This window comes from Bufo gargarizans, chromosome 1, assembly GCF_014858855.1.
Source record: "Bufo gargarizans isolate SCDJY-AF-19 chromosome 1, ASM1485885v1, whole genome shotgun sequence".
In the NCBI taxonomy this organism is placed as follows: domain Eukaryota; kingdom Metazoa; phylum Chordata; class Amphibia; order Anura; family Bufonidae; genus Bufo; species Bufo gargarizans.
The window spans coordinates 704,577,359-704,603,717 of NC_058080.1; the positions used below are offsets into that span (position 1 = coordinate 704,577,359).

The 26,359-nt window shown below is 41.7% G+C and overlaps 1 protein-coding gene across 1 annotated transcript in view; it reads right to left on the reverse strand.

Annotated features, from left to right (window-relative positions):
• The window catches only part of CELF4 (CUGBP Elav-like family member 4), a 997,927-nt gene that overhangs the window by 337,577 nt on the left and 633,991 nt on the right, over positions 1–26,359 (reverse strand). The window contains exon 3 of the mRNA XM_044276293.1: positions 10,980–11,028. Coding sequence (XP_044132228.1) covers positions 10,980–11,028 — 49 coding nt within the window. The remainder of the gene's footprint in view (positions 1–10,979; positions 11,029–26,359) is intronic.

Here is a 26,359-nt window from a genome sequence, read left to right on the forward strand (position 1 = left end):
AGATGGGCCCGTCTCCTTCCCCACTCACTTTTTTAGACCTTGTTAGTAAATGACCCCCATAAAACTTTGACATGGGAAAGGAAAAGTATTGACATCTTTGAACTTCAAAGACTTTCAAAACCCAAGAAGATCTTTGACCACATGAATATGAATTTTGTGATAGAAGCATGAAGACCAGAGTAAAGCTTAATCTTATTCTGGACATACTGTGGGAAGATCCAACTCATGGGAGATAAGAAAGCTTAAGGGGAAAATGGAAGCGAGAGAGAACCAACAAGATGGATGGCCAGAAAAATCTTAAGCATGTCATTAAGAAGACCTAAAACTGTGACAGGACATCTTGATGAAACAATGGTCCTATGGGCAGAATGAGTAAAAATTAGGGAGAGTTCACATCTCTGTTTCATTTTCCGTTCTTCTGATCCATCAGGAAAAACAAAACAAAAAAACAGGATCTTGTTGCAAATTTGGAATCCATTTGAACCATTTCCATTTGAGATTAGTTTTTTTAGAATGAAAAAAATTCCTGCATTCAGTACCTTTTTCCATAAAAAAAAAAAGATCTCAGACAGAAGTGGCTCAAACCGATGCCAAATACAACTGATGTACAAGATCCGTTTTTTACAGGATCATGTTTTCTTTTTTTGTTCTTCGGACGCATCAGAAGAACGGAAAATTTAACATAGATGTGAACCATGTTCTTGATAATGAAGTTCTTCCAAAATTGGAGTGCTTCTTTCAGGAGACTAGATGACTTTTCAGTGAGCTTTTCATTGCCATCTAGAAGGCTCCCATGTACTGACGAACAATAACTGCATTAGCATCCACTGATAATCCGAATCACGCTTCAATGCTCTTTGTAGGGTCACCTATAGTTGGACCTTGGGGTTTTTCCTTTGGAAGTTGGCATACTTTTCAGTATCAAAAAGATACAGAAGACTAAGAGGACTAGGGCCGGGGGAAAACAAGTGACAGTGAAGACCACAATGATCATAATGCTCCGTTCCTTGAACTATTGGCCATGGAATAGTGGGTCTCCATCCATTTTTGGCCATGGGAGCCAAAGATTACTAGCTGTTCTCCTGCCACAGCGTTTGCAGATTGGGTGAGAGTGTACAGCAGTCCTATTACCAGTCTCATTATAAAATGCAGCTAGCTCATTTTCAAGGCAAGCACCTTCGATATAAACTGCCGTTTGGAAATGATGGCTTTATCATTTTGCGCTAATGCTGTGCAGACATGAAAGATAGCAAATAATGAATGCCACAGCAAAATGTAAAATGATGCCTTTCTGTTATACTTGTTTAACCCTTCCTCTGCGACGCGCCGAGAACCCGGCTGGCAACCTGTGATCCCCACGGCTCAGTGTAACAATGTGTTAAATTATACATTGTATTTTTCACTTAAAACTCATGTTTTATTATGGAAAAAAAAAACACAAAGTAAGCACATTTGGTAGTGATTTTCTGCTTACTGTACTCCACAGCTAAAATCAATCGACTCTTCTATACTTGTAGCAATCTAAAAGAGGAAACTTATGAAGCATTGTCCAAGTCAATGTAAAGTAAGCTGTTTGGAAGTGTGGTTCTTAGATAATGATCAAAGCAAATCCACGGCACCTATGCAGATGGTCACATAAAATGACAGCACAATACAGTTTGGCTTCTGCGCTGTGACTCCAGCTCTAATCAGACAACGGAGAGGACAATTTACAAGGTGGCTTCTTTAGCCACCCTCCTCTGTCTTCTTTCCATCATACCTTTGGTATGGCTGAATTTACTGCTTTCTTTCTATCCACCTTGCAACCATTCGCTGTGCTTTCTGCAGGATCCTCAAAAGACATGGACGAAGGATAAGATTTATGTGGCACAACGAGTGAGGAAAAACTTTAAAGGGTTTGTACCAATTTTTATGATCGAAATTGTTCAAGTGCATCTTAAAAAATAAGCAACTTGCAAACAATATTGGTTGAAAATCTCCTAATGTACAATGCATACAACTCCTAGGCAGAGCGACTACAGACTACAAACCCTGTGTGTAGTCTGGCCTTGAATTCATGTGTTTTAACTCTTTTAACCTTCTTAACAAGCCACAGGCAGTAGAAAGATAATACCTTCAGGATTATGCTAAACAAACTTGGCAGTATGTTTCTCTGGAGCAACATAGGTCTCCATGAAAGCTATATTTTGAACACAATTTTTGGCATTAAAAGGGTTTAAAAACTTGTCAGGGTGGTATGTGTTAAAAAAAATAATTATAAAAAACCTTACTCATATTTCTACATGCCCTCTATTCTAACACAGTGCCTCGTGGTCCCTGATGGACCAGAAGTGATGGAGACCTGTTCTTGGTCATGAGACCTCTGTAACCAATCAAAACCCTCAGCATTCACATGTACCACTTTTGCACATGTGAACATTGAGGTTATTGATTAGCTGTAGCGCTCTCATGACCAAGAATGGGACTCCATCATTTGTGGTCCACCAAGGACCAACAGAGCAACCCCTTACTGCAAAGCTTTACCTTTGACTGTCTATTCACCTACAGTCATTGTGTCCTGTCAAGGGGCTACATGGCTGTACAACAGCTGGTCTATCCATTTCAATGCAAATACAGCCCCAATTGGCCAATTTTTTGAAGTTTTATTGGTGTTCCTGCGGCATCAGTGGTAGGGATTATAGTGTCCCATGAATGAGGACTGAAATGATGGAAGCATAGTTAAGAAGGACTGGACTATAGTGGTTGATGTCACTATACACATTGGAACTCAAGGATCACATCTGTTTTGTGTCCTGCAAGGGATAGGATGAAGTATAGAAGGTAATAAGTAGGAGACCTTCCTGTCCCGTGATAAGGAGTTCATGCGGTGGGTAATATCAGGGTTCTGTCCACCTATTTTGAAGTTTGAAGAAAAGTTATGACAGTGCCTTCCATATTCGTAGCTCCTATGACATTTGTGGATACTGCACATCACCACTTACAAAATATGGCCATTAAACTTATTATGAAAGAAAAAAAGAAGACTAACACTAAATACCGACGCAGCAGGTAGTGAAGGGCCGCCCTCTTCCTATAGTATCACTAGGAGCTGCAGGAACCTTTAAGAACTTCTATTAACAGCCTCCATTTAAATCTTTATCTCCCCACAGAATAGTGTAAACCTTCCTATCAATTTACAAAATGCACCCCCTCCCTCCCTCCTCCCCAGTCACAGCCGGCACTGAGCACATTATTATTTTTTATGTAAATGCATGGACTATCTCTTTCTTTATGGTACAGTGATATTGCAAGTCAGCATCATTTTTGCTGTTTAAGTATTGAATATGCAATTAATAGGGAGATATTTGGTCATGCCTGGTACTGTGAGGAAGTAAAGAAACAGCTGAATAATCGAGTTTGGGGGCAAAGTATCAACGCAGGGTGATGTATGAGAGAAATTGATGTGGCAAAATAGAGCTGAATGTACATCCCTCTTCAATGCGAGGCGAGAACTCTGTCCCCTGAGAACGTACGAGGGAAGCAGATTGAGGCACCTACATTATCTTGCCCAGTGTTTCATGTACGGCCATTTGTTCTGCAAACAGACCTCATTCATTTTAAGATTGGTTATTATTTAACCGGTGTAGTGCAATGAAGCTTTATTCTGCAAGCGGCACACACCAGCACAATCACTACCTGCAATGCGGTGCGCAACATGGGCAGCATTAACCCTTTCTGTGTCTCAAGCTTTGGGAAGAATTTAGATGCTTAGCTTAAAGGTATATTTCAGTTAGAGGAAGTTATCTCCTATTCACTGAATAGGAGATGACTATTAGACCGGTGGGCGTCCCACTGATCATGAGAATGAACTCGTAGCTGGTGCTCTGCTATCTACACCAGTGTGCATACTGGACCTGCTACTCCATTCCTTTCAAGGGTATGGGGCTACATTCTCCTTATCGGTGGGTGTCCTAGCTGTGGGTCCCAATTCAGTGGATAGAGGATCTATTCATTTAACCAGAATGCAGGGACTAAGGGTACTTTCACACTTGCGGCAGAGGATTCCAGCAGGCAGTTCCGTCGACGGAACTGCCTGCCGGATCCGTCAAAAAGTATGCCAACTGATGGCATTTGTCAGACGGATCAGAATCCTGATCCGTCTGACAAATGCATTGAAATTCCGGATCCGTCTCTCCGGTGTCATCCGGAAAAACAGATCCGGCATTTAATTTTTTTTCAAATTTTTTGCAGTTTGAGCATGCGCAGACTGTAATGCCGGATCCGTTTTGCTGGAACACTCGGGCATTAATGCATTTCAATGGGAAAAAAATGCCGGGCAAGTGTTCCGGAATTTTGGATGGAGATAAAACCGCAGCATGCTGCGGTATTATCTCTGTCCTTAAAAGGCAAAAAGACTGAACTGAAGACATCCTGATGCATCCTGAACGGATTGCTCTCCATTCAGAATGCATTAGGTTAAAACTGATCAGTTCTTTTCCGGTATTGAGCCCCTAGGACGGAACTCAGTGCTGGAAAAGAATAACGCTAGTGTGAAAGTACCCTAACGCTGTTGATATGCTCTGTTAGAGTATATAGAAAGGACACAGGGCAGCCCTAGGATGACGACTGCCCAATAGTAGCCAGGGCAGAGGGTTGATGCCCTCTGGTGGGTGGGGTACAACCATGGTCGCCCAGTTGTACACCACCTAAAACTTTCACCAATGAGAAAAGCTAATATCTAGAGCAAGGATCAACAACCTCCAGCTGTTCTGAAACGACAACTCCCAGAATCCTCCTTTCACTTCTGTGAGAGTTGCAAGAATAGCTGAATAGATGTGCATGCAGGGAGTTGTAGTTTCACAGCAGCTGGAAGGTTGCTGATCCCTGATTTAGAGTTTCAGGAGCTAGACCTATGGCGTTCATCGGCGCACCTTGGTGGCTTGTGTCAGAGGAAGGGTTTCCTAAGCCACTTTACAGTATACAGGGCTTTATTTTTAGGACACTAGTATACACACGCTAGAGCATGCCCGTCTGTATTTGCGTCTGGATGTATTTTTCTTAAATTCTTTGTCAGTTCCTTTATGAGCACCCTGTATCGGTAAACATTAATTTTATAGCAGGGAGGGAACTTTAAGTGACCTTCGAATGTTTGTAACTACATCAAGATGGAGCAGCACTTTAAACCCTTTTTCTTTGGGTCTACAACTGCCAGGGCACTTTGAGAGTTTCCTTTAAAGGGGTTATCCAACAACAAACATGGATGATGAGTGGGGGTCCAGCTATGACCCATTAAACATGGGTCTCAAGCTGCATTCCAGGAGCATCTGAATGGAGCGGTGGCCATGCATGCACTCTGCCTCTCCATTCAGCAGCTCAACTATCTCCATCAGGTCGATAGACTTTGAGTGGAGCAACAGGGTGCATGCATGCCCGTTAAATGCTTCCAAAATGAGGGGCTAAGGACCTCTGTTCTAGAGGTCAGTGGGGGTTCCTGCAGTCATATCCCCACCGATCATTTATATACTTTAAACTCTTACTATGCTAGAGAATATCCTGGACACAACCTTATCACAATACTAAAGACTTTCTTACATGGTAATTTTTTTTTAAATCCTTCCAGAACAATGACCTGGACCAAGATTCCAGCTTCTTTTAAGCCTGTTTGGAGCAGTTACCTCGGCATTAAGCTGCCTGGGAGGCTTACACTGTCTTTAGCCTTTAAAATGAACTCTTGCATTGTTAGGACAATGTTATAGCAGGTTTACATTGCTTGGGGACACACGTTGGCTTTGTCTGACCAGTCAGTGTCTTATCACTTTTTCTTTTGCAGAGTTCATGTTTATTTGGTCAGATACGTGGCAAACTGTGGTGACAAGGGGATCGGGCACTCAGAGGTTAGATCAGATCTCAGGTCAGACAATGACTGCAGGCAGAATACAGGCGGTGAAGGCATTTCGTATTAATAGCTCATAAATTTGTGAACATTGAAATAGGACACTGGGTAAATTTGTACGGGTCACATAGATTTTAAATTCTAGGAAAATATCATAGTCATAAATGGTCAAGACCAGGGACGGAAAAAAAAATTCACCCTTCTAGTAAAGAGGGTATAAACCCCCAATGTAAGAAGATAAAAGGGCAATCTAAAGGTACCAGAGATCTGCCAACAGAAAGTATTGGCTCTTCCTGGCCACATAGAATACCGTATTCCTATATGACCCTACACATCCAAAGCAGCCATCATATGAGGTCTCTCAACACTTTTGATTGACTGAGGAAGCTATGAGTGTCTCACGTGCCATAGACAACAGCTATTCACATCCACATAACGGTATAAATCAAACACACCTGAATACTCATTAAAAACTAGATGATGGTTCCTCTTTAAAGGGAGTCTGTCAGCACATTTACCCCTTTTTAAAAGTTCCCATAGCGCTGTAGCCGCAACACAGATGACAAAAACTGTACCTTTATATGCTTTTGTGGACTTGTAAAACTGCCAAAAACGAACTTTGATGCATATGTAAATGAGGGCTCGCAAGTGCCCAGGGCGGCGTCCACCGCGTTGGAGCCCAGGCAGCTCTGCCTCTTTGGCTCTTATCCCCGCCCAGCCTCTTCCTCTGCCCGCCCATCTGTTTTCTCTCCCCCTCAGCGAGATCCCGCGCCTGCGCGATGACTTTCTTGGCCGGGGCAAGCGCACTGCGATGCCCATTGCTGGCACGGCATCGCAGTAGCTTATGCGCATGCCCCGACCAAGGAAGTCAGCGCGTAGGCGCGGGATCTCGCTTAGGGGGAGAGAAAACAGATGGGCGGACAGAGGAAGAGGCTGGGCGGGGATAAGAGCCAAAGAGGCAGAGCTGCCTGGGCTCCAACGCGGTGGACGCCGCCCTGGGCACTTGCGAGCCCTCATTTACATATGCATCAACGTTCGTTTTTGGCAGTTTTACAAGTCCACAAAAGCATATAAAGGTACTGTTTTAATCATCTGTGTTGCGGCTACAGCGCTATGGGAACTGTTAAAAAGGGGTAAATGTGCTGACAGACTCCCAATAGTGCTACCCAAATATGAGTAGAGAAGTGGCACAAAGACGTGACAAAGTTTGAATGGGACCTGTTTTTTTCAGCAGAACTCCATTCTTGCTAAAAGAGAGGGATCCTGATCAGTGGACTACCCTTTATAACATCACTAATTGAAGAACCCCTTTAAGAGCCTACCACTTGCAGGACACCAATCCTGCCGGATTCATATCCTTATCTAAAATAAAGGGAAGATGTCACCAGATTTATGCTGCCCTATCTACGGAGGATTGACAGCTTTCTCCCTGTACTGTAGAAAGCTGGGAAGAAAGCTGCCCATCAATAGGACAGGGAGAACCGAAATAATGAAGAAGACTACTCCCGAGCTTGAACAGTGTCTTGGGCGGACTCCAGCACTTGGACCATGCTGGTGCTGCCAAATATTGATTTTTACTAAAATGGGTTGAGAAAGGTAAGCGACCCAACATTTCAATCAAGGCCTCTGTCTCCCTCAGATAGAGAAGCATAAAACTGGTGACGGATTTCCTTTCAGTAAAACCAACAGACATGGCTGCCACTGCCATGTGGAGATGATGAGGACCACAGTAGATTATAAGAACACAAAAAGATGGGTTAAGAATGGGTAAAAACGTACTTACTGCATATATTTGTCATTTGACAATTATTAAGAATTCAATACAATCAGTATTATTTACAAACTAGAGATATGTCGCACAAGAGTGACAAGGAATCAATTTGAGGTGCACCGACTGACAGATAACACCCAATCCGACAGAAATCAAAATATGTAAAGAAGTAGTGGTGGGGCACTCTCTATAGTATTGAGAACAGTAGGGTTTATTAATAAATATATAAATATGAATATAAAAGTGAATAGATATCCGAAAAATCTATATTACAATTGATTTAGCAGCAATAATAATACATAGAATGCTAAAACACATAACGCAGTGTTCCGAAAAGGCATCTCCTTCAATAGTCCATCAATAGATAGCCTCCAATAATTCCCAAAGACTGGATGGGATACTGGTCATCCAGACCTACAATAGTATTGATTTGTCCACAATGTAAAAAGATATATCAAATACGATTAAGTTACAGCCAGATATCTTCCAAAATCCGAATCAATGTGCCAGGTAGTCTCCAGTCTAAAGCGCAAGCAAGCGCTGACAATATTCAGAGCGGCGTCCCGCTCACTTGTCTGAGACAGCGGCGTCCCGCTGTATTATTCGGATAATGCGATCGCTAACTTTCGCAAAACTGACACAATCTTACCAGGAGGACTTCAGTGGATTTCTCCTGCCTTCGACGCGGTGTGCCTCTTGTGTGTTTCTGCGCTCCGGTCTCAAGGGCTGTTACTTGCCAGAGAATCTCGGGCCAACGATGGCAATGCACGTGGCCCCGCAAAGGATAAAAGTTTCTCTCCGTACAGCAGGCGTTGTTCGCGCAAATGGATGTTGCAGAATGGTAAATTCCACTCCTCCTTAGGTGGTAGATAATCGTGTGTCTGTGTTCCAATACTGGGGGATAATACCATACGCGTTTCGGGGTTTAAAAGGATGACCCCTTCATCAGTGGTTCCACTGATGAAGGGGTCATCCTTTTAAACCCCAAAACGCATATGGTATTATCCCCCAGTATTGAAACACAGACACACGATTATCTACCACCTAGGGAGGAGTGGAATTTACCATTCTGCAACATCCATTTGCGCGAACAACGCCTGCTGTACGGAGAGAAACTTTTATCCTTTGCGGGGCCACGTGCATTGCCATCGTTGGCACGAGATTCTCTGGCAAGTAACAGCCCTTGAGACCGGAGCGCAGAAACACACAAGAGGCACACCGCGTCGAGGGCAGGAGAAATCCACTGAAGTCCTCCTGGTAAGATCGTCTCAGTTTTGTGAAAGTTAGCGATCGCATTATCCGAATAATACAGCGGGACGCCGCTGTCTCAGACAAGTGAGCGGGACGCCGCTCTGAATATTGTCAGCGCTTGCTTGCGCTTTAGACTGGAGACTACCTGGTACATTGATTCGGATTTTGGAAGATATCTGGCTGTAACTTAATCGTATTTGATATATCTTTTTACATTGTGGACAAATCGATACTATTGTAGGTCTGGATGACCAGTATCCCATCCAGTCATTGGGAATTATTGGAGGCTATCTATTGATGGACTATTGAAGGAGATGCCTTTTGGGAACACTGCGTTATGTGTTTTAGCATTCTATGTATTATTATTGCTGCTAAATCAATTGTATATATCACTTTTATATTCATATTTATATATTTATTAATAAACCCTACAGTTCTCAATACTATAGAGAGTGCCCCACCACTACTTCTTTAAGTATTATTTACAATATCACCTCTTGAAGCAATCCCACAAGTAATGTCCACATTGAACTCTTCAACTAAAGTGGGATATACTGTAGAACAAAGTTGTACATACACATAGAAGTCAACACAACCACCAATGTATACATGAGAAGCTTTCCAAAAAACGTTGATGTGTCATATTGACACAGTTTTGATCAGAGGGGGTCCGGGTGCAGAGACCTCTACAAATCTCTAAAAAGAGTAGACAGAATCTGTCATCTGAGTGCCCGCTCTCCTTGCTATCTGGAGACAGGCTTAATACAAGGTCTATGACAGGGATGGCCAACCTGCGGCTCTCCAGATGTTGTAAAACTATCATTCCCACCATGCCCTGCTATAGGCAGTCTGGGCATGCTGGAAGTTGTAGTTTTGCAACAGCTGGAGAGCCACAGGTTGGCCATCCCTGGTCTATGAGCTCATCTTCAATTAGAAAGGAGAGTCCACCACCCGGCTGAATGCTTCTGTCTCCCCGATTTAATGATTGGTGGGGGCCTCAGCATCTGGAACTCCACCCATAAAAACTTTATGACAAATCACAGAATTTTTAAAAGAAAAATGACTCTTTAACCCTTTACTGCTATGTTGATATCATATAATAGAGCTCCTCAAAAGGTGGTACTCATACATATTAGATAAATGTTGACCAGATCTGACAATGGTAGATGTCAGAGAATTGTTTGGAGAATTGGACTTGTTGGATATAAATATGGAGCAAAGCGGACAATTCCCACGATACTAAGAGTATTCTATGCTAAACTTAAAGTCGCAAGATGGCTTTTACGCTTATCAAGGTCTATATCAAATTGGTGTGGATCTAACACCCAACCCTGTTTTGGGCTGTTTCGTGCAGCACCCACCGTCACCAGAAACTGTACAATGGACGGAAGGCTCCATCTAATGTGTAGTTTCTGGCACTGGCGTACTTTATGTAGCTCCCATTCACTTGAATGGAAGCCAAGATGCAGTAACCGGCACAGTCACTACATAGTAGATGGAGCTTTCTGCTTCTAGCTCTGTCCGCTGTACAGTCTATGGTGCCACCAGCTTCCCGAAACAGCTCATCGGTAGGGGTGTTGGAACCCCATCAATCTGATAGTGATGATCCATGAGTATCTAAGTCCCTGAAAACCCCTTTAACGAAACCCTGCTTTAACCTCTAGAGTCACATTTCTTGTTCTACCATTGCCTGAAAAAACATTAACAGGAAACTAGTTGGAACCATCTTGTTTCAGAAAGTTTCCAACCAGTCCGCAGAGAAAAAGTTTGGATTCATTTTCAACTTTCAGGAAAATCAACGCCTGACAGCAAGCTACTTAACAAGGCATTTATTGGTTTCCTATGTAATCTCTGGCACCTCCTGCCTTTAGAAACCAAATAATAATTGAATGTGAAGAAGAAGAAGAGAAAAAATACAAAGTGAAGAAAAGAGAAAGGGATTTAATAAGTAAGAAAGCCACTCTGCAGAGGGGATTTCTCTGGCAGTGATTAGGCTGCTAATTGATCAGCGCACTGCATGACAAAATCTACTAGGCAATCACAGGGCTACTTAGCAATTATGCTTGGAGCAATGCCAACTACTACCTCCTCTGCTTTCACTGTCAGCTGGCTTCACCTGGATTGGTCGGTTCATCTGCAAGACACAAAAAAGGTAGAACATATATTAGAAGGGAGAAAATGCTAATTAAATGTGTTTTGTGCGCTGTGATGTAAAGGAAGGTTTATTGGCAGTCCTATCCTGGAAACACGTTGCAATATCGCCATGAGTTGTACCAACTAAGAAATGACAAACTCAGCACTGCTACATCAGAAACCTAGCTGTATACATGCCTATGTTGGTCTTTGTGAACCCCTTAGAGGAAATCTGTTACCTGGATATATTCTGTTAAATTAGCACCTCTGTACAATACCCTGAATGGATCCATAGAATGGATTTAACAATAAGTAATTGACTCGACGCAGAGCAACTATGGGACTTAGGCCCTGCCTTAAAGGGATATTCCCATCTCAGACAATGGGGCAAATCACTAGGATATGTCCTCATTGTTTGATGGGTGCGGGTTCCACTGCTGGAATCCGCGCCTATCTCGTAAAGGCAGCCGGCAAAGTTCCGGAGTGTGCACCTGCCGTCCATTAGTTTCTATGGGGTCGCTGAAAATAGCTGAGTACTGGCTCGGTTATTTCCGTCAGCCCCATAGAAATGAGTGGCAGTGGTGGCCGCGCAAGTGTAGAGCGCTACCATTCACTTTTATGGGGAGAGTGCTTGGTATTGGACTGACCCGGGGAAACTCAGGGTCCTCCAGCCAGCACCTTCCCCGCTCCATTCTTGGTGTAGGTGTGGGTCTCAGCGGTGGGACCTGCACTTTCAGACAATGGGGACATATCGTAGCGATAAGCCCACATTGTCTGAGATGGGAATACCCCTTTAAAGGCGTATTCCCATCTGGACATTGATGGCATATTGCTAAGACTGTATAAAGAACGGGACCCCCAAAGTGAAAAGAGAGCAGCCGCATGTGCACGAAGAGCCATCGGTCACTGTTATGGGAGTTCTGCTGGCTCGGCTATTTCCGGCAGTCCATAGTAGTGAATGGAGAGGTGGCTGCTCTTCCGTGGTGTGCTTTCCATTTACCGCTATGGGACTTCCGAAAATAGCCTAGCGTGCTCACTCAGCTATTTTTGGAACTTCAATTGCATTGTCTACTGCAGTTTGAGGAAGTCTTAAATTCTCCTCTTGCCACATCAGACACATAGGGTGAAACACTCGTTCATCGGGTAAGAGGATCATTGGTGCGGACACCTAAATCATCTTCTGCGGTATACAATGATTCTGTATGGGGACGAGCAATGGCATTAGTGATCCCTCCTCCACTGATGAGCATGGGATTGTCAGGAAGGAATGCTTCCTTCCCGACAATTGTCTGCTCCATTGGGCCATACTGTATAAAGGGGCCTTTGGTCCGGTACAATGGGACATACTGTATTGTTGCCTAAAGGAGGCCCAGGTCATAATATAACCACTACATTAAAATAATGGAAAATGTGTTCTGGAAAAATACCTTTATAGAGATGTCACAACATTTATAAACTTTTAATGAATTTATGAATTTTTAATTATTGCTTGGAATAGAGCAAGAGCCTCAGTATACAAATACATAAGCACTATACAGTATGGTCCAATAATAATTTCCATATTCCATACATTATACAAATACATAAGCGCTACGCAGTATCGTACAGTACATATAAAAAAATATCATATGTTGGACAATTCTTCCATACAGTATACAAATAAATAAGCGCTATACAGTATAATAATAATTTCATATGTTGGGCATACAGTGTAATACTTCCATACACAAATACATAAGGGCCAGTGTCATCTATATAATAATTTCATGTGCTGGACATATAATACTTTCATCCACACACAGCATATGTAAAATACAATACAGAGTCATGTGATGCCTAAACAACTTCCGCCATACAGAGCTGTAATAAAGTAACCTAATGCCAGTGCAATAAAAATGCTAAATAATATGGCTATACGGTATATTTTAAGATTTGTGGTTGTCACAAGCCTCAGTTGCCCGGCCATCTTAGCCTTAAGGTGGATTTACACGGATCGAACATTAGGCAGATTATCGGGAACGAACGTTCCTGCAAACGCTTTTCCCGACAATCTGCCCATATATATGTGTCGCCGATAACCTGATGAACGAGCGAAACGCTTGTTCATCGGGTGATCATGTCTCGTGCAGGCACCACCGATTATGGCTTCTGGGCAGTAGATGGTGGTTCAAACAGCGATCTTCAGCCCAGAAACAATGATTCTGTATGGGGACGAGGGATCGCATTACCGATCCCCCATCCTCATACAGTGAAGAAGATCGCTGCAGGCAAATGTGTGGTCTCCCTCACTGAACAAGAAGCCGACAATCTGCTGTTCCAACAAGACATGTAAACCCGCCTTTAAACCCAAACTAAAAAGCTGAGGAAGCTCTGAGATATTATCTGAAGGCTCAGCCCCATAGACCATAGCACTGACTGTTTAGCCCTCAGAAGCCGCGTTTTGTCTGAGCGCTCTGAGGTAAATCTCGGGTCTCTGAGGTAATAACTCTGCTTTTATGTATTTCTTTAACTTGGCCCCAGAGCTCATTTGTAGGTTACCACTTTCATAAAAAGATCTTTAATTATGATCTTTAATTACAGTATATGGTATCATCATCTCCCCCAAGACCCTTGACTTTAATGAAGTGGCTCCTGACTACTCAGTAAAGAAAAAATTGCTCTCTAATATTGAACACCGTACACCACATAAAAAATCTGCACCTTTTTCATTTTATTTTACATTTCATCATGCCTTGCACTCTAATTACATCCTGAGCGGCATTCAATATGCTACTAAATTGCTCTTCCCTCCCAGGTCTTACTGTAACTCCCTGCTTGTTCAGTGTCTGCTCAGTTACTGGTTTGCTATGGTGTGTTATGGTGTATTGCCCAATTCATAGTGGTATCTACTCCATCTGACTTTGTGTTTATCCATTCTGGTTAATGGTTGCCTTATCATACAATATTCCTCACATAGGGACCTTGTAGGGGCAAGGTCTAGGAGTTGTAGTTTTACAACAGCTGGAGGGCCGCAGGTTGAGTATCCCTGGTCTAGGAGTTGTTAGCTGTTAAGAGAGGGTTTTCCAGCAGCCAGAACCTGGGCGATCAGCAGCATAATAACATCACAAGGCAATAGTGGTACTGATCTCAATACTACTGCAATTTCCCCGATCATCAGAGTATGAACCAGACCTTAGTATGGAGTACTGCACATCAACATAGCAGAATTCTGAATGCAGCACTGGAGGTGACTGAAACTTGAGACATGATATTAAATATATTAAATATCAAAGTTGTGTTTTTTTTTTCTAACCCTGCCTAGGACATTGTGTTCCATACAAGCACAAGAGGTCCACCTTTGCTGTATACAAATCCATGTCCACCACTCAATACAAAGCTGCCGATATCAGAGATCGCTGTGTCGCAGATGAACTTGACGAGTTCTCTTTTTTTTTTAGCAGTTGAGTTCTCATAATTAGAGTCAACTTGACATAAAATTCAGTAATTACTGGGTGGAACACTGCACAGGAAGTAATTAGGATCCCCTGCTTGGAGCTTTGGTGAGGGAGGGCTACACTGCCAGAAAAGAGGCCAAATAATTACTCAGGATGGCTTTAATTGTAATTATAACAGCTGAATGTGTTACATTAATATGTACAGTGAGCAAAGAATTAGGAAGCCCCCAGGGGCGACAGCTGAGAGAGGTCAGTGTATATGTCTATCTATCTATCTAATTACCTATTTTCTATCTATCTATCTATCTATCTATCTATCTATCTATCTAAATATCTATCTATCTAAATATCTATCTATCTATCTATCTATCTATCTATCTATCTATTATCTATCTATTATCTATCTATCTATCTATTATCTATCTATCTATCTATCTATCTATCTATCTATCTATCTATCTACTTGTGAAGACACCAGTATTATAAATGACATATGATAGGGGGTTATTTTACGGATTTTGCTTTGGGCCCAGGAGCACCAATTTGCACCTGTGATGGTATCACAGTATTTTATCTGTGGTTTTCCAGGTACACCTCTATGGTCTACATTACAATGTACACCTACTACTGCAGTAGCGTGTTTGGAGAGGTAGGATATTGGCGATGGCCTCTCTCAGGAATACTGTAGCTGCTCTGTTATAGATCACCAACAATGATGAGCGGCAGGGGCAATATTCCAATTTGCTATATTTCGCAAATATTTGGGCAAATATTCATCATATATTTGCGAATTGTAGAATTCGTGATCTCTAGCCATTATTTTCTTGATTGAGAAAATCGGAAAATTTGCGATAAAAATTTGTGATAAATATTTGCGATACGAAAATTTGCCATCAACACTACTCCTAAAGTCAAAGATATTGCAGCCTTCTCATTGGCCCACAAGCAAGAAGCAGTGAGGGATCATGGGTTCAGAGGAAAAAAAAAATTGAATATTCGCGAATACGAATATATAGCACTATATTCTAGATACTTGCAAATTCTCGAAGTGCTAATATTCGCGATAAAAATTTGCAATTAGAATATTCGTGATCAACACTAATCACCAACTGGCATGATGATTTTTCTAGATTCCATAGAACTGTTTAATGTAACATTCCAGTACAAAAAAGCAGTTGGCCATTAAATGGTTAAAAAAAAAAAAAAAAAGTCACTGCTGTTGTGATGATGGCTGGGTCCCCGCTGGGCTCAATTTCCTGCTCTGCCTCAGCCAATCACTAGCTGCAGTGAGGACCCGCCTCCACCAGTGATTGGTCATTTCCAGCTGTGTTGAGATGTTACCCTTTGATCAGCAGTGATTGGGGATCAGCGAGGTAAGTATTTATTTTTTATTAACCATTTGATGGCCATCCACCAAACAGCAGCCTAGCTGTCTTGTATCTGAGTAACCAAATAGAAACTGAGGATGGTGTTTCATGATGGGATTTGTAATTGTAAATAATGCGGAAATTCATTGGTCATCTAATGGCGCCACAGCCCATAACCAATCCTCAGAAAGCTCACCCCTTAGCTATAATACATGTATACGGTAATTTACAGCACATTACTGTCTGCTGACATCACAGGGCTCTAAGTAAAGAAACGAGTACCACCTGTCCACGGGTGATGGATTCCCGAGCCTCTGCCCCTTACAAATCACTCACCACCAGAGTAATACTAGCCAGAGAGTTATAGAGCCTGTCCTGGGCCAGTCCTGCAGGGGTGTTTTCATATATCACAAGAAATCATGGTCTATCCGTCTACGTATCGATCCTTCTTCCTCTGCCTTGCGCTTCACAGACAGAGATATACAGTGAGGCCGCCGGTTCAGCTCACAGGCAGCTACAAACTATCAGGATCTGGATTCTTAGTCCTTGTTTTCCCATTAATTTATTGCATTTTTATTTACAGGGAGGATTAGTCAGCTACAATGATGCAGACTCAGCTGGGCTCCTTTCAAGTATCCAGACAGTAAGTGTGTGGTTTCTACCTGTCTACACAAACCAAAGATGAGTACAAAATAAATTACAGATGAGCGAATCGATTCGCTAGACTTAAATTGTTTTTTCAAATTCGTCTTAGTAGAATAGACAGAGCAAGAGAGAAATTCACCTGATTTGCTAAACCTATAGGAGCATTACCTGGCCTATAAGACACACGTACTAGGTGATCAGGCGCTCTCCTTAAGGAGAGATACCCCCCCCCCCCCAGATCCCAACCAAGGCCTCTCACCTAGTTAATCCAGTTCTGTTGAGGGACAATCTAAAATGTGCTTCAAGGCATGTTTAAAAGACTAAGCATTGACTTAGTGGATTGGTACCTGCCATCTAGTTGCATCTAAAGCTTAACTTTTTGTTCCTTTTGGAAGATCATGTCACTAATGAAGCCAATCATTGGCTGCAGCAGAGAAGGTGACCATGCCCATGCTGCACTAGAAGTAGACACTCCAGGGACCAGAACATGGACACAGCGGAGGCAGCATGGAGGACGGAAATGGGTAAGTATGAGTCCTCAGCTTACTGAGGCAGGCTGCTGTCCATTTCTAAAAAGTCATTTTTTGGGGGTTGAACCTTCATTGCTTCACCTTCCCAAAAAAGTTGAATAGAAATGGTATAAATAAAAAACTACAAATCACCCCATGAAAAATAAGCCTTTACACAGCATCGTAGATGTAAATAACTAAAAAAAGTTTTTTTTTTAAAGTTTTTATTTTTATTTTTAAAGCTTTAAAACACAATAAAAACGATATACATTTCTACTTCTTAGGGAACCCGATTAAAAAAATGAAACCTATAAAATTACAGTTATGGGGAAGTTGCATTTGTTTGGTTTGTTTTCTATTTTCACATTTGGATTTTTTTTACAGCTTCCCCTATATTGTATGCAATATAAAATGAATACTGAGTAAAAAAAAATAAAAAAAAATGATGGCTTCGAGAAGGCAGGGAGTAGAAAACAAAAAAGTAAAAACAAAAATCGTCCCAGTCCTTAATAGTACCTCTATTAAGGATCTAATAGGCGTACGGCATTTTCTTTACAGATGCCGTACGCCTATTAGATCTCATCAGTGCAGCATATGGAACCTTTTTGTAGACTGAGTTCAATTAAAAACAGGAATATGTCAGTAGAATAGGCATTTAGTACAGTGTCCCAGCAGTAACCTAATGGCACTGGGGTCCTCGGTGTCAAAGGCAAGGCTGTATGTCCTCCCTGTGCATGTATGGATTACTTCCCACAGCCCGAAACGTACTAGTAGGTTCATTGATTCCCCTAGACCAGTGATGGCTAAACTCTGAAACTCCTGCAGTGATGAAACTAAGACTCCCAGCATGCTCCATTCATTTCTATGGGGTTATGAGAACAACCAAGCAAGTTTACATTTTGGGAGTCATAGTTTTACCACAGCTGGAGTGCCGGAGGCTAGCCATCACAGGACTAGACTGTATATGTTGAACCTGAGAATGTTAGATTGTGAGACCTATCGAAATAAAGGCACCTAGTAGTCGCCTCCTTATGTTGCACCAAATTAACATATATGAGGGTCCCCGTTCACTTCAAGAGCTGCACTAGCGAGTAAATATTTAATCTTCCATTGCCTCAGGGACAATTGTTTTGGAACAATTTCCTACAATATCTGTGTTCCTGGAACTGCTGATTGCCGTCTGTTCCACCACAAGGCACATTCTCCTTGCAAACTCCACTGAGAGTCATCTCCTCTGCCCTATTCTTTAAGATTAATGTGTTGCCAATTCTACCTCTTTCCAGTAATTATGCCAAAACACTCACTCGTTCCCTCCTTCCCCCACCCGCCACTCTTCTGCATCAACACGTACCGATACATTAAACAAGACGTTCCATTAATTTCTTCATCATCATAAGTTAAGAGCGGGACATACTCTTTAAATATTCATTCAGCTATGAAAACTGAGCATTAAAATTTTAATAATGTCAAGCTCATTTGAACCGATCTCCTACGGGACCATTACAATACAATTAAAATAAATATGATGATGGATTGTCCAGGGCGGTTCACCTGTCCAGCTGTGCCACTAACCAGGACGAGTGTGTCTACTGGCATGGAAATCATAAGAAACACATCTCCAAGGAAACAAAGGAGAACTCCATGGGTGGACTGTGGGGAGCTGTGTTCTAGAGGATAATTCCATCAATGGCCACATGTAGAAATTCAGCATGAATTATTTATGGTGTCCCATTTAGTGTTAAAACCCCCCATCAGCTGGCCCACGAGGGCGTAACACTTTACTGCAACTTAGGTTCTTAACCCTTCGAATTTGGCCTTCAGAATGGAGGATTTTTTTATTTTTTTTTCAATCCAGCTTTGTGAGGGCCAGCATCTGTCAAACTAGCCATATGAAGACACAATTCTGAAGTACATGTAATGTATTAAAGAAATTACATTTTTGGGGGAGTGGTCATGGAAACAAGAAGCCATTTCAAACCTTTGGGGATTTGGGTTTTGCGGTTTCAATTTTAAGGTGGTCACCATTCAGCATGATTACATGTTTATAGACTTGTAATGTTTTACTACTTTTATACAATAAAAACACTTTTTAGGGCCCCTTCACATATATCCGGCAATCCAGTTTAATTTGCAAAGTTGAAAATGTCAGAGTGGAACTGAAGCCATGACTGATCCATAGTTTTCGATGGGATCGTTCTCATACACCTGGTGCACCAGTTGTGATGCCCGATGTCAAATAACTCTGCAGTCTCAGTTTTCCTGCCTGACGCTATCAGTGTACAGACTCCGGATTGGTGCACTGAAGTGCAGTAGACATACCGTAGATCAGTTGTGTCTGGTTCCGGCATAAAATAACACAGCTGATATATGTGAAGCGGGCCTTATAAAATCATCTGCTTTTGTGTTGCTTTATTCTGAGAGCCATAACTTTTTTTCATTTTTCTATTGATAGTCCTGTGTGAGGGCTTGTTTTTGTTGATCAGCTGTCATTTTGATTGATACTATTGATATATAAGTTCCACTATAAGACTTCTCTCGATTGCTCATATATCACACTGCAACACTTCTCCAGCGTATTACGAGTGTCAGTTCGATACTGTTTGATAAGCTCCTATACCCACTCCACCATTATATCAAGTTTCAGGGACTGGGTTAAAGATTTTGCAAAATGCCCTCAACGTATAACTTCGCAGATGAGCAACTTGAAGATCCTGTATCCCAAGGTAAAATCTGTGACCGGGGCCCCACCTATGTTGCAGATCTACAACTCTCTGAATTTCTTGCCCACCAAAGACTGTCAGGACATGCTCAGAGTTTTAGCAGCAGCCTCAGAGCCACAGGTTGGAAAATATTGGTCTACAGAATTCTTTATATATCTTAACTTGAACAAGTAATAGTTCATTTGGCCTCAGCAGGATATTGTCATGACCTTTCCAACCACAACTTTCGATATGCCCTACTGAGCTCAAGCTTCCAGATAGTGCCCTACTGAGCTCAAGCTTCCGCATAGTGCTAAAAATCAAACTTTTCTATGTGGCAAAAGTTATGTGTCATCCTCTTAGGCTTAAACTTGCTTGTCTAAAATAAATATTTTGTTTCCTTCTTGGTATATAGTTTCTGAGTTTCTTTGTGAATGTACACTACTTGAAATATATCAAATTCCCTTTTATCCTCTTAGTGAAATTGGCACCTCCTAACCTCCAATGGCATCAGGGATCCAACAACTTTTATATTTTAAAGGGTTGTCAATTATCCTATTAGGGTATCCTAGATTGGTCCAAGAAGGGGCCTATGTTTTGGATGTTCATTAATTAGCACAACTAGAATGTGGCTACAAAAAGCCTGCCCATCTCTTCGAGTGGATGATGTGGCACAACCAGCAACTAATTGATTTCAGTAAGCACCTTGCAATGCTTGATTTCTCCTGTGGAGGCACAGTAGGGAAAATGAGCAACTCTTTCAGCTGATCTTTGTGGGTCTGGACAGAAAGACCACCTTTCATCAATTCATTTTTTGCATTCCTTTTTAATATAAGTACTAATTAGATAATGCAAAGTAGACAGCTCCTTTAATTGCCCAAATAAGTCATTACAAGCATTGGTTGGTCACCACTGACTAATTTGGTTCTGGCGCTCCTGAACTGATTAGGGACAATCACCTCGAAACATCTGTCTGCAGATGAGGTGCTGGCTTATTTATTATCCGACTCATGTCTCAAGGCCTATTTAAAGAGTCGATCACTGACTTATAGGATAGCTGCCTTATATATGGTGGTATTAGAGGCAGAGCTTGCTAAGGGCTCATTTCATCCCTTCTTCCTTTGTGATATTGAAATTTTTGTGGAGGATTGAGCCTAGATTGGGCACATGCATTTTCTTTACCCATTGTGAACCTATAGGGATTGGCTGCCCAAAATATTGTGTGTGAATTCATCATGTAAGGACGGCCTAAAATGCATTCATAAAAACATGTTATCAAATTTCGAGTCCTCTGAAAGTTCTTTGACTGTCCTATCACCGATGTCATCATCTAGTAAGACCTTGGAAGCTTTTCCTTCTTTGTGCCTTGAGTCTTCCAAACAATATGATATTTAAAGTCCTCCCAAAGTTCTTCTATCTTCTCCACTGACTATTGCTGATGATATCATCTTCAAGAGCTTGAAAGCTTTTCTTTCATTGCACCATATGTCTTCCAAAAGATATGAAATTTTGGATGTCAAGTCCCTCCAAAGCTCTGACTGACTTCTCCATTGACTATTTCTGATGATATCATCTATCAAGAACTTGTGTACTTTCTAAAAAACCTTTTCTTACTTTGTCCCTTGAGACTTCTCTAACGTGATTAATTCTACCCTGTAATTCATTTAGCACTCCACATTATATTTCATTAAACCTGGGCTCATCAGCCTTACTCATCCAAGGTGCAATCTAATCTTGTTGACCACAGAAGCAAAGTGACTTGTTCAAGGTCAACATGGATTGACCTTGATATTCCTGACTTGTGTTTGGGCTAATAAACAAAGGCGTAGACTAATTGCAGAAGGATCGCAATGATCACAGCCGATAACGAAGCCAAATTAAATCCATTCTGTGCCATAGACTTCATGCAAAGTAGTTTTTTTTTCTTTGTACAAGAGAGTGACACATTACACATTCTGTAGGCTCCCATACCCTCCAACCCCAATCATTAACGAACTGATGCAATGGTTGCTGCTGCTTTTTGTCAGCCATTAGCAATAATTCAAGGGCTTATAATCAGGACCGCTCGTCAAGAAAGGATGAGCGCCTCGTCTCAGAACATGGCATTGTCTGCTCTCTTGAATTATTATATTAAATTGCATTACGGCACACTGCATTATATCTCTAATGCTTTCAGACAATGGAGCGACATACCTTGAGTGCTTTTTCTCCCTTGTAATTTATCGCTCCCTATGCTGAAAACTTGTTGTAGAGGCAGACTGTACACAAAACACAGTTATCTCCAACACAGCATTTCCTCTCAAAATTGAGTTAATGTTTTATTATTTCATAATTCAATAGAGGAGGATGCTTAAACAAGCAGGATTTTGATTAAACATAGGAGAAAAGCCATCTCTGAGAGACAGTTGGAAGTGCCAAAAGTCTGATAAATCCCTCTTCTACTGGTCGACACGAAACAGGCGCTATTAGTGGGAGATTATTTGGAGTAAGGTAACAATCCACTGGCTTCCATAAAAATAAACTTTTGTGTTAATCTCCCCATTTACAAACCTTTTCTTACATGTGAAGCTCTACCCTGGATGGACTACTGCCTTTAGTCCATTGGTGAATGACTTTATAGATGGCTAACCTGAGTTTCTTCTTTTTGGGTCAAGTAGGATCAGACTCTTTCATAAACTACACTAGATGACTAAGAAATAGCAAGATATTAAAGGGGTTGTCCCCCAAAATATATTAGGCAGTTTTCCAACCAACACTTGGATCTGAATACTTTTGTAATGGCATGTAGTCAAAACTTTAGTATAGCTGCTGAGCTATTCAATAAAATCTATCTGTATAGCACCACCTGCTGTTTGTTCCTTTCTTTATTTTTCTGTCCACCTCAGTTCCATCCTTCAACTGCCTCCTGAGCTGCAACAGGGAGGTCACACTAACTAAGCTGTGGCAGAGAAGACATGTCCCCGAAGCTGCCATCTTTATATAAATCTAGCAAAGCAGTTGGAGCATTGAATTGGGAGAGCTCTAAATCCATGTGAGGTACAGGGCTGGTTCTAGAAAGAGATAGTCATTTACTATATATGATGTCTGATTTTCACATTAATCAAGGCATAAATCCTTTAAATATATAGTAATTTTGTCAAATAATAATAACTGTAAAGACTGGTCTGGCTTAGTGGTTAACACTAGGGATGAGCGAACTCGAACTGTATAGTTCGGGTTCGTACCGAATTTTGGGGTGTCCGTGACACGGACCCGAACCCGGACATTTTCGTAAAAGTCCGGGTTCGGGTTCGGTGTTCGTCGCTTTCTTCGCGCTTTTGTGACGCTTTCTTGGCGCTTTTTGAAAGGCTGCAAAGCAGCCAATCAACAAGCGTCATACTACTTGCCCCAAGAGGCCATCACAGCCATGCCTACTATTGGCATGGCTGTGATTGGCCAGAGCACCATGTGACCCAGCCTCTATTTAAGCTGGAGTCACATAGCGCCGCCCGTCACTCTGCTCTGATTAGCGTAGGGAGAGGTTGCGGCTGCGACAGTAGGGCGAGATTAGGCAGATTAACTCCTCCAAAGGACTTGATTAACTGATCGATCTGCAGCTGTGGATCATTGAGCTGCTGATCCTCAATTGCTCACTGTTTTTAGGCTGCCCAGACCGTTTGTCAGTCACATTTTTCTGGGGTGATCGGCGGCCATTTTGTGTCTTGTGGTGCGCCAGCACAAGCTGCGACCAAGTGCATTTAACCCTCAATGGTGTGGTTGTTTTTTGGCTAAAGCCTACATCAGGGTGAAGCTGTCACACCAAGTGCATTTAACCAGCAATAGTCTGTTCATTTTTTGGCCATATACAAAATCAGGGGCAAGCTGCGCCTGTCACCAAGTGCATTTAACCCTCAATGGTGTGGTTGTTTTTTGGCTAAAGCCTACATCAGGGTGAAGCTGTCACACCAAGTGCATTTAACCAGCAATAGTCTGTTCATTTTTTGGCCATATACTAAATCAGGGGCAAGCTGCGCCTGTCACCAAGTGCATTTAACCCTCAATGGTGTGGTTGTTTTTTGGCTAAAGCCTACATCAGGGTGAAGCTGTCACACCAAGTGCATTTAACCAGCAATAGTCTGTTTATTTTTTGGCCATATCCCAGTCTAATTCTGTCACTAAATCCATACCGGTCACCCAGCGCCTAAATACTAGGCCTCAAATTTATATCCCGCTAAATCTGTCCTTAGTGCTGTAGCTGGGCGAGTTATTTAGTGTCCGTTCAAGCACATTTCTTGTTCTGGGTTGAAATACAATTCCCAATTTAGCAATTTCATAATTTAGTGGTTTCTGCTATATCAGAGCTATTTGAAATCTATCCCTAAAAGGGTATATAATATTCAAGGTGCACATTGGGTCATTCAGAATAACTTCACACACACCCGCTACTGTGTATTTCCAAGTCTAATTCTGGCACTAAACCCATACCTGTCACCCAGCGCCTAAATACTAGGCCTCAAATTTATATCCAGCTAAATCTGTCCCTAGTGCTGTAGCTGGGCGAGTTATTTAGTGTCCGTTCAAGCACATTTCTTGTTCTGGGTTGAAATACAATTCCCAATTTAGCAATTTCATAATTTAGTGGTTTCTGCTATATCAGAGCTATTTGAAATCTATCCCTAAAAGGGTATATAATATTCAAGGTGCACATTGGGTCATTCAGAATAACTTCACACACACCCGCTACTGTGTATTTCCAAGTCTAATTCTGGCACTAAACCCATACCTGTCACCCAGCGCCTAAATACTAGGCCTCAAATTTATATCCCGCTAAATCTGTCCTTAGTGCTGTAGCTGGGCGAGTTATTTAGTGTCCGTTCAAGCACATTTCTTGTTCTGGGTTGAAATACAATTCCCAATTTAGCAATTTCATAATTTAGTGGTTTCTGCTATATCAGAGCTATTTGAAATCTATCCCTAAAAGGGTATATAATATTCAAGGTGCACATTGGGTCATTCAGAATAACTTCACACACACCCGCTACTGTGTATTTCCAAGTCTAATTCTGGCACTAAACCCATACCTGTCACCCAGCGCCTAAATACTAGGCCTCAAATTTATATCCCGCTAAATCTGTCCTTAGTGCTGTAGCTGGGCGAGTTATTTAGTGTCCGTTCAAGCACATTTCTTGTTCTGGGTTGAAATACAATTCCCAATTTAGCAATTTCATAATTTAGTGGTTTCTGCTATATCAGAGCTATTTGAAATCTATCCCTACAAGGGTATATAATATTCAAGGTGCACATTGGGTCATTCAGAATAACTTCACACACACCCGCTACTGTGTATTTCCAAGTCTAATTCTGGCACTAAACCCATACCTGTCACCCAGCGCCTAAATACTAGGCCTCAAATTTATATCCCGCTAAATCTGTCCTTAGTGCTGTAGCTGGGCGAGTTATTTAGTGTCCGTTCAAGCACATTTCTTGTTCTGGGTTGAAATACAATTCCCAATTTAGCAATTTCATAATTTAGTGGTTTCTGCTATATCAGAGCTATTTGAAATCTATCCCTAAAAGGGTATATAATATTCAAGGTGCACATTGGGTCATTCAGAATAACTTCACACACACCCGCTACTGTGTATTTCCAAGTCTAATTCTGGCACTAAACCCATACCTGTCACCCAGCGCCTAAATACTAGGCCTCAAATTTATATCCCGCTAAATCTGTCCCTAGTGCTGTAGCTGGGCGAGTTATTTAGTGTCCGTTCAAGCACATTTCTTGTTCTGGGTTGAAATACAATTCCCAATTTAGCAATTTCATAATTTAGTGGTTTCTGCTATATCAGAGCTATTTGAAATCTATCCCTAAAAGGGTATATAATATTCAAGGTGCACATTGGGTCATTCAGAATAACTTCACACACACCCGCTACTGTGTATTTCCAAGTCTAATTCTGGCACTAAACCCATACCTGTCACCCAGCGCCTAAATACTAGGCCTCAAATTTATATCCCGCTAAATCTGTCCTTAGTGCTGTAGCTGGGCGAGTTATTTAGTGTCCGTTCAAGCACATTTCTTGTTCTGGGTTGAAATACAATTCCCAATTTAGCAATTTCATAATTTAGTGGTTTCTGCTATATCAGAGCTATTTGAAATCTATCCCTAAAAGGGTATATAATATTCAAGGTGAACATTGGGTCATTCAGAATAACTTCACACACACCCGCTACTGTGTATTTCCAAGTCTAATTCTGGCACTAAACCCATACCTGTCACCCAGCGCCTAAATACTAGGCCTCAAATTTATATCCCGCTAAATCTGTCCTTAGTGCTGTAGCTGGGCGAGTTATTTAGTGTCCGTTCAAGCACATTTCTTGTTCTGGGTTGAAATACAATTCCCAATTTAGCAATTTCATAATTTAGTGGTTTCTGCTATATCAGAGCTATTTGAAATCTATCCCTAAAAGGGTATATAATATTCAAGGTGCACATTGGGTCATTCAGAATAACTTCACACACACCCGCTACTGTGTATTTCCAAGTCTAATTCTGGCACTAAACCCATACCTGTCACCCAGCGCCTAAATACTAGGCCTCAAATTTATATCCCGCTAAATCTGTCCTTAGTGCTGTAGCTGGGCGAGTTATTTAGTGTCCGTTCAAGCACATTTCTTGTTCTGGGTTGAAATACAATT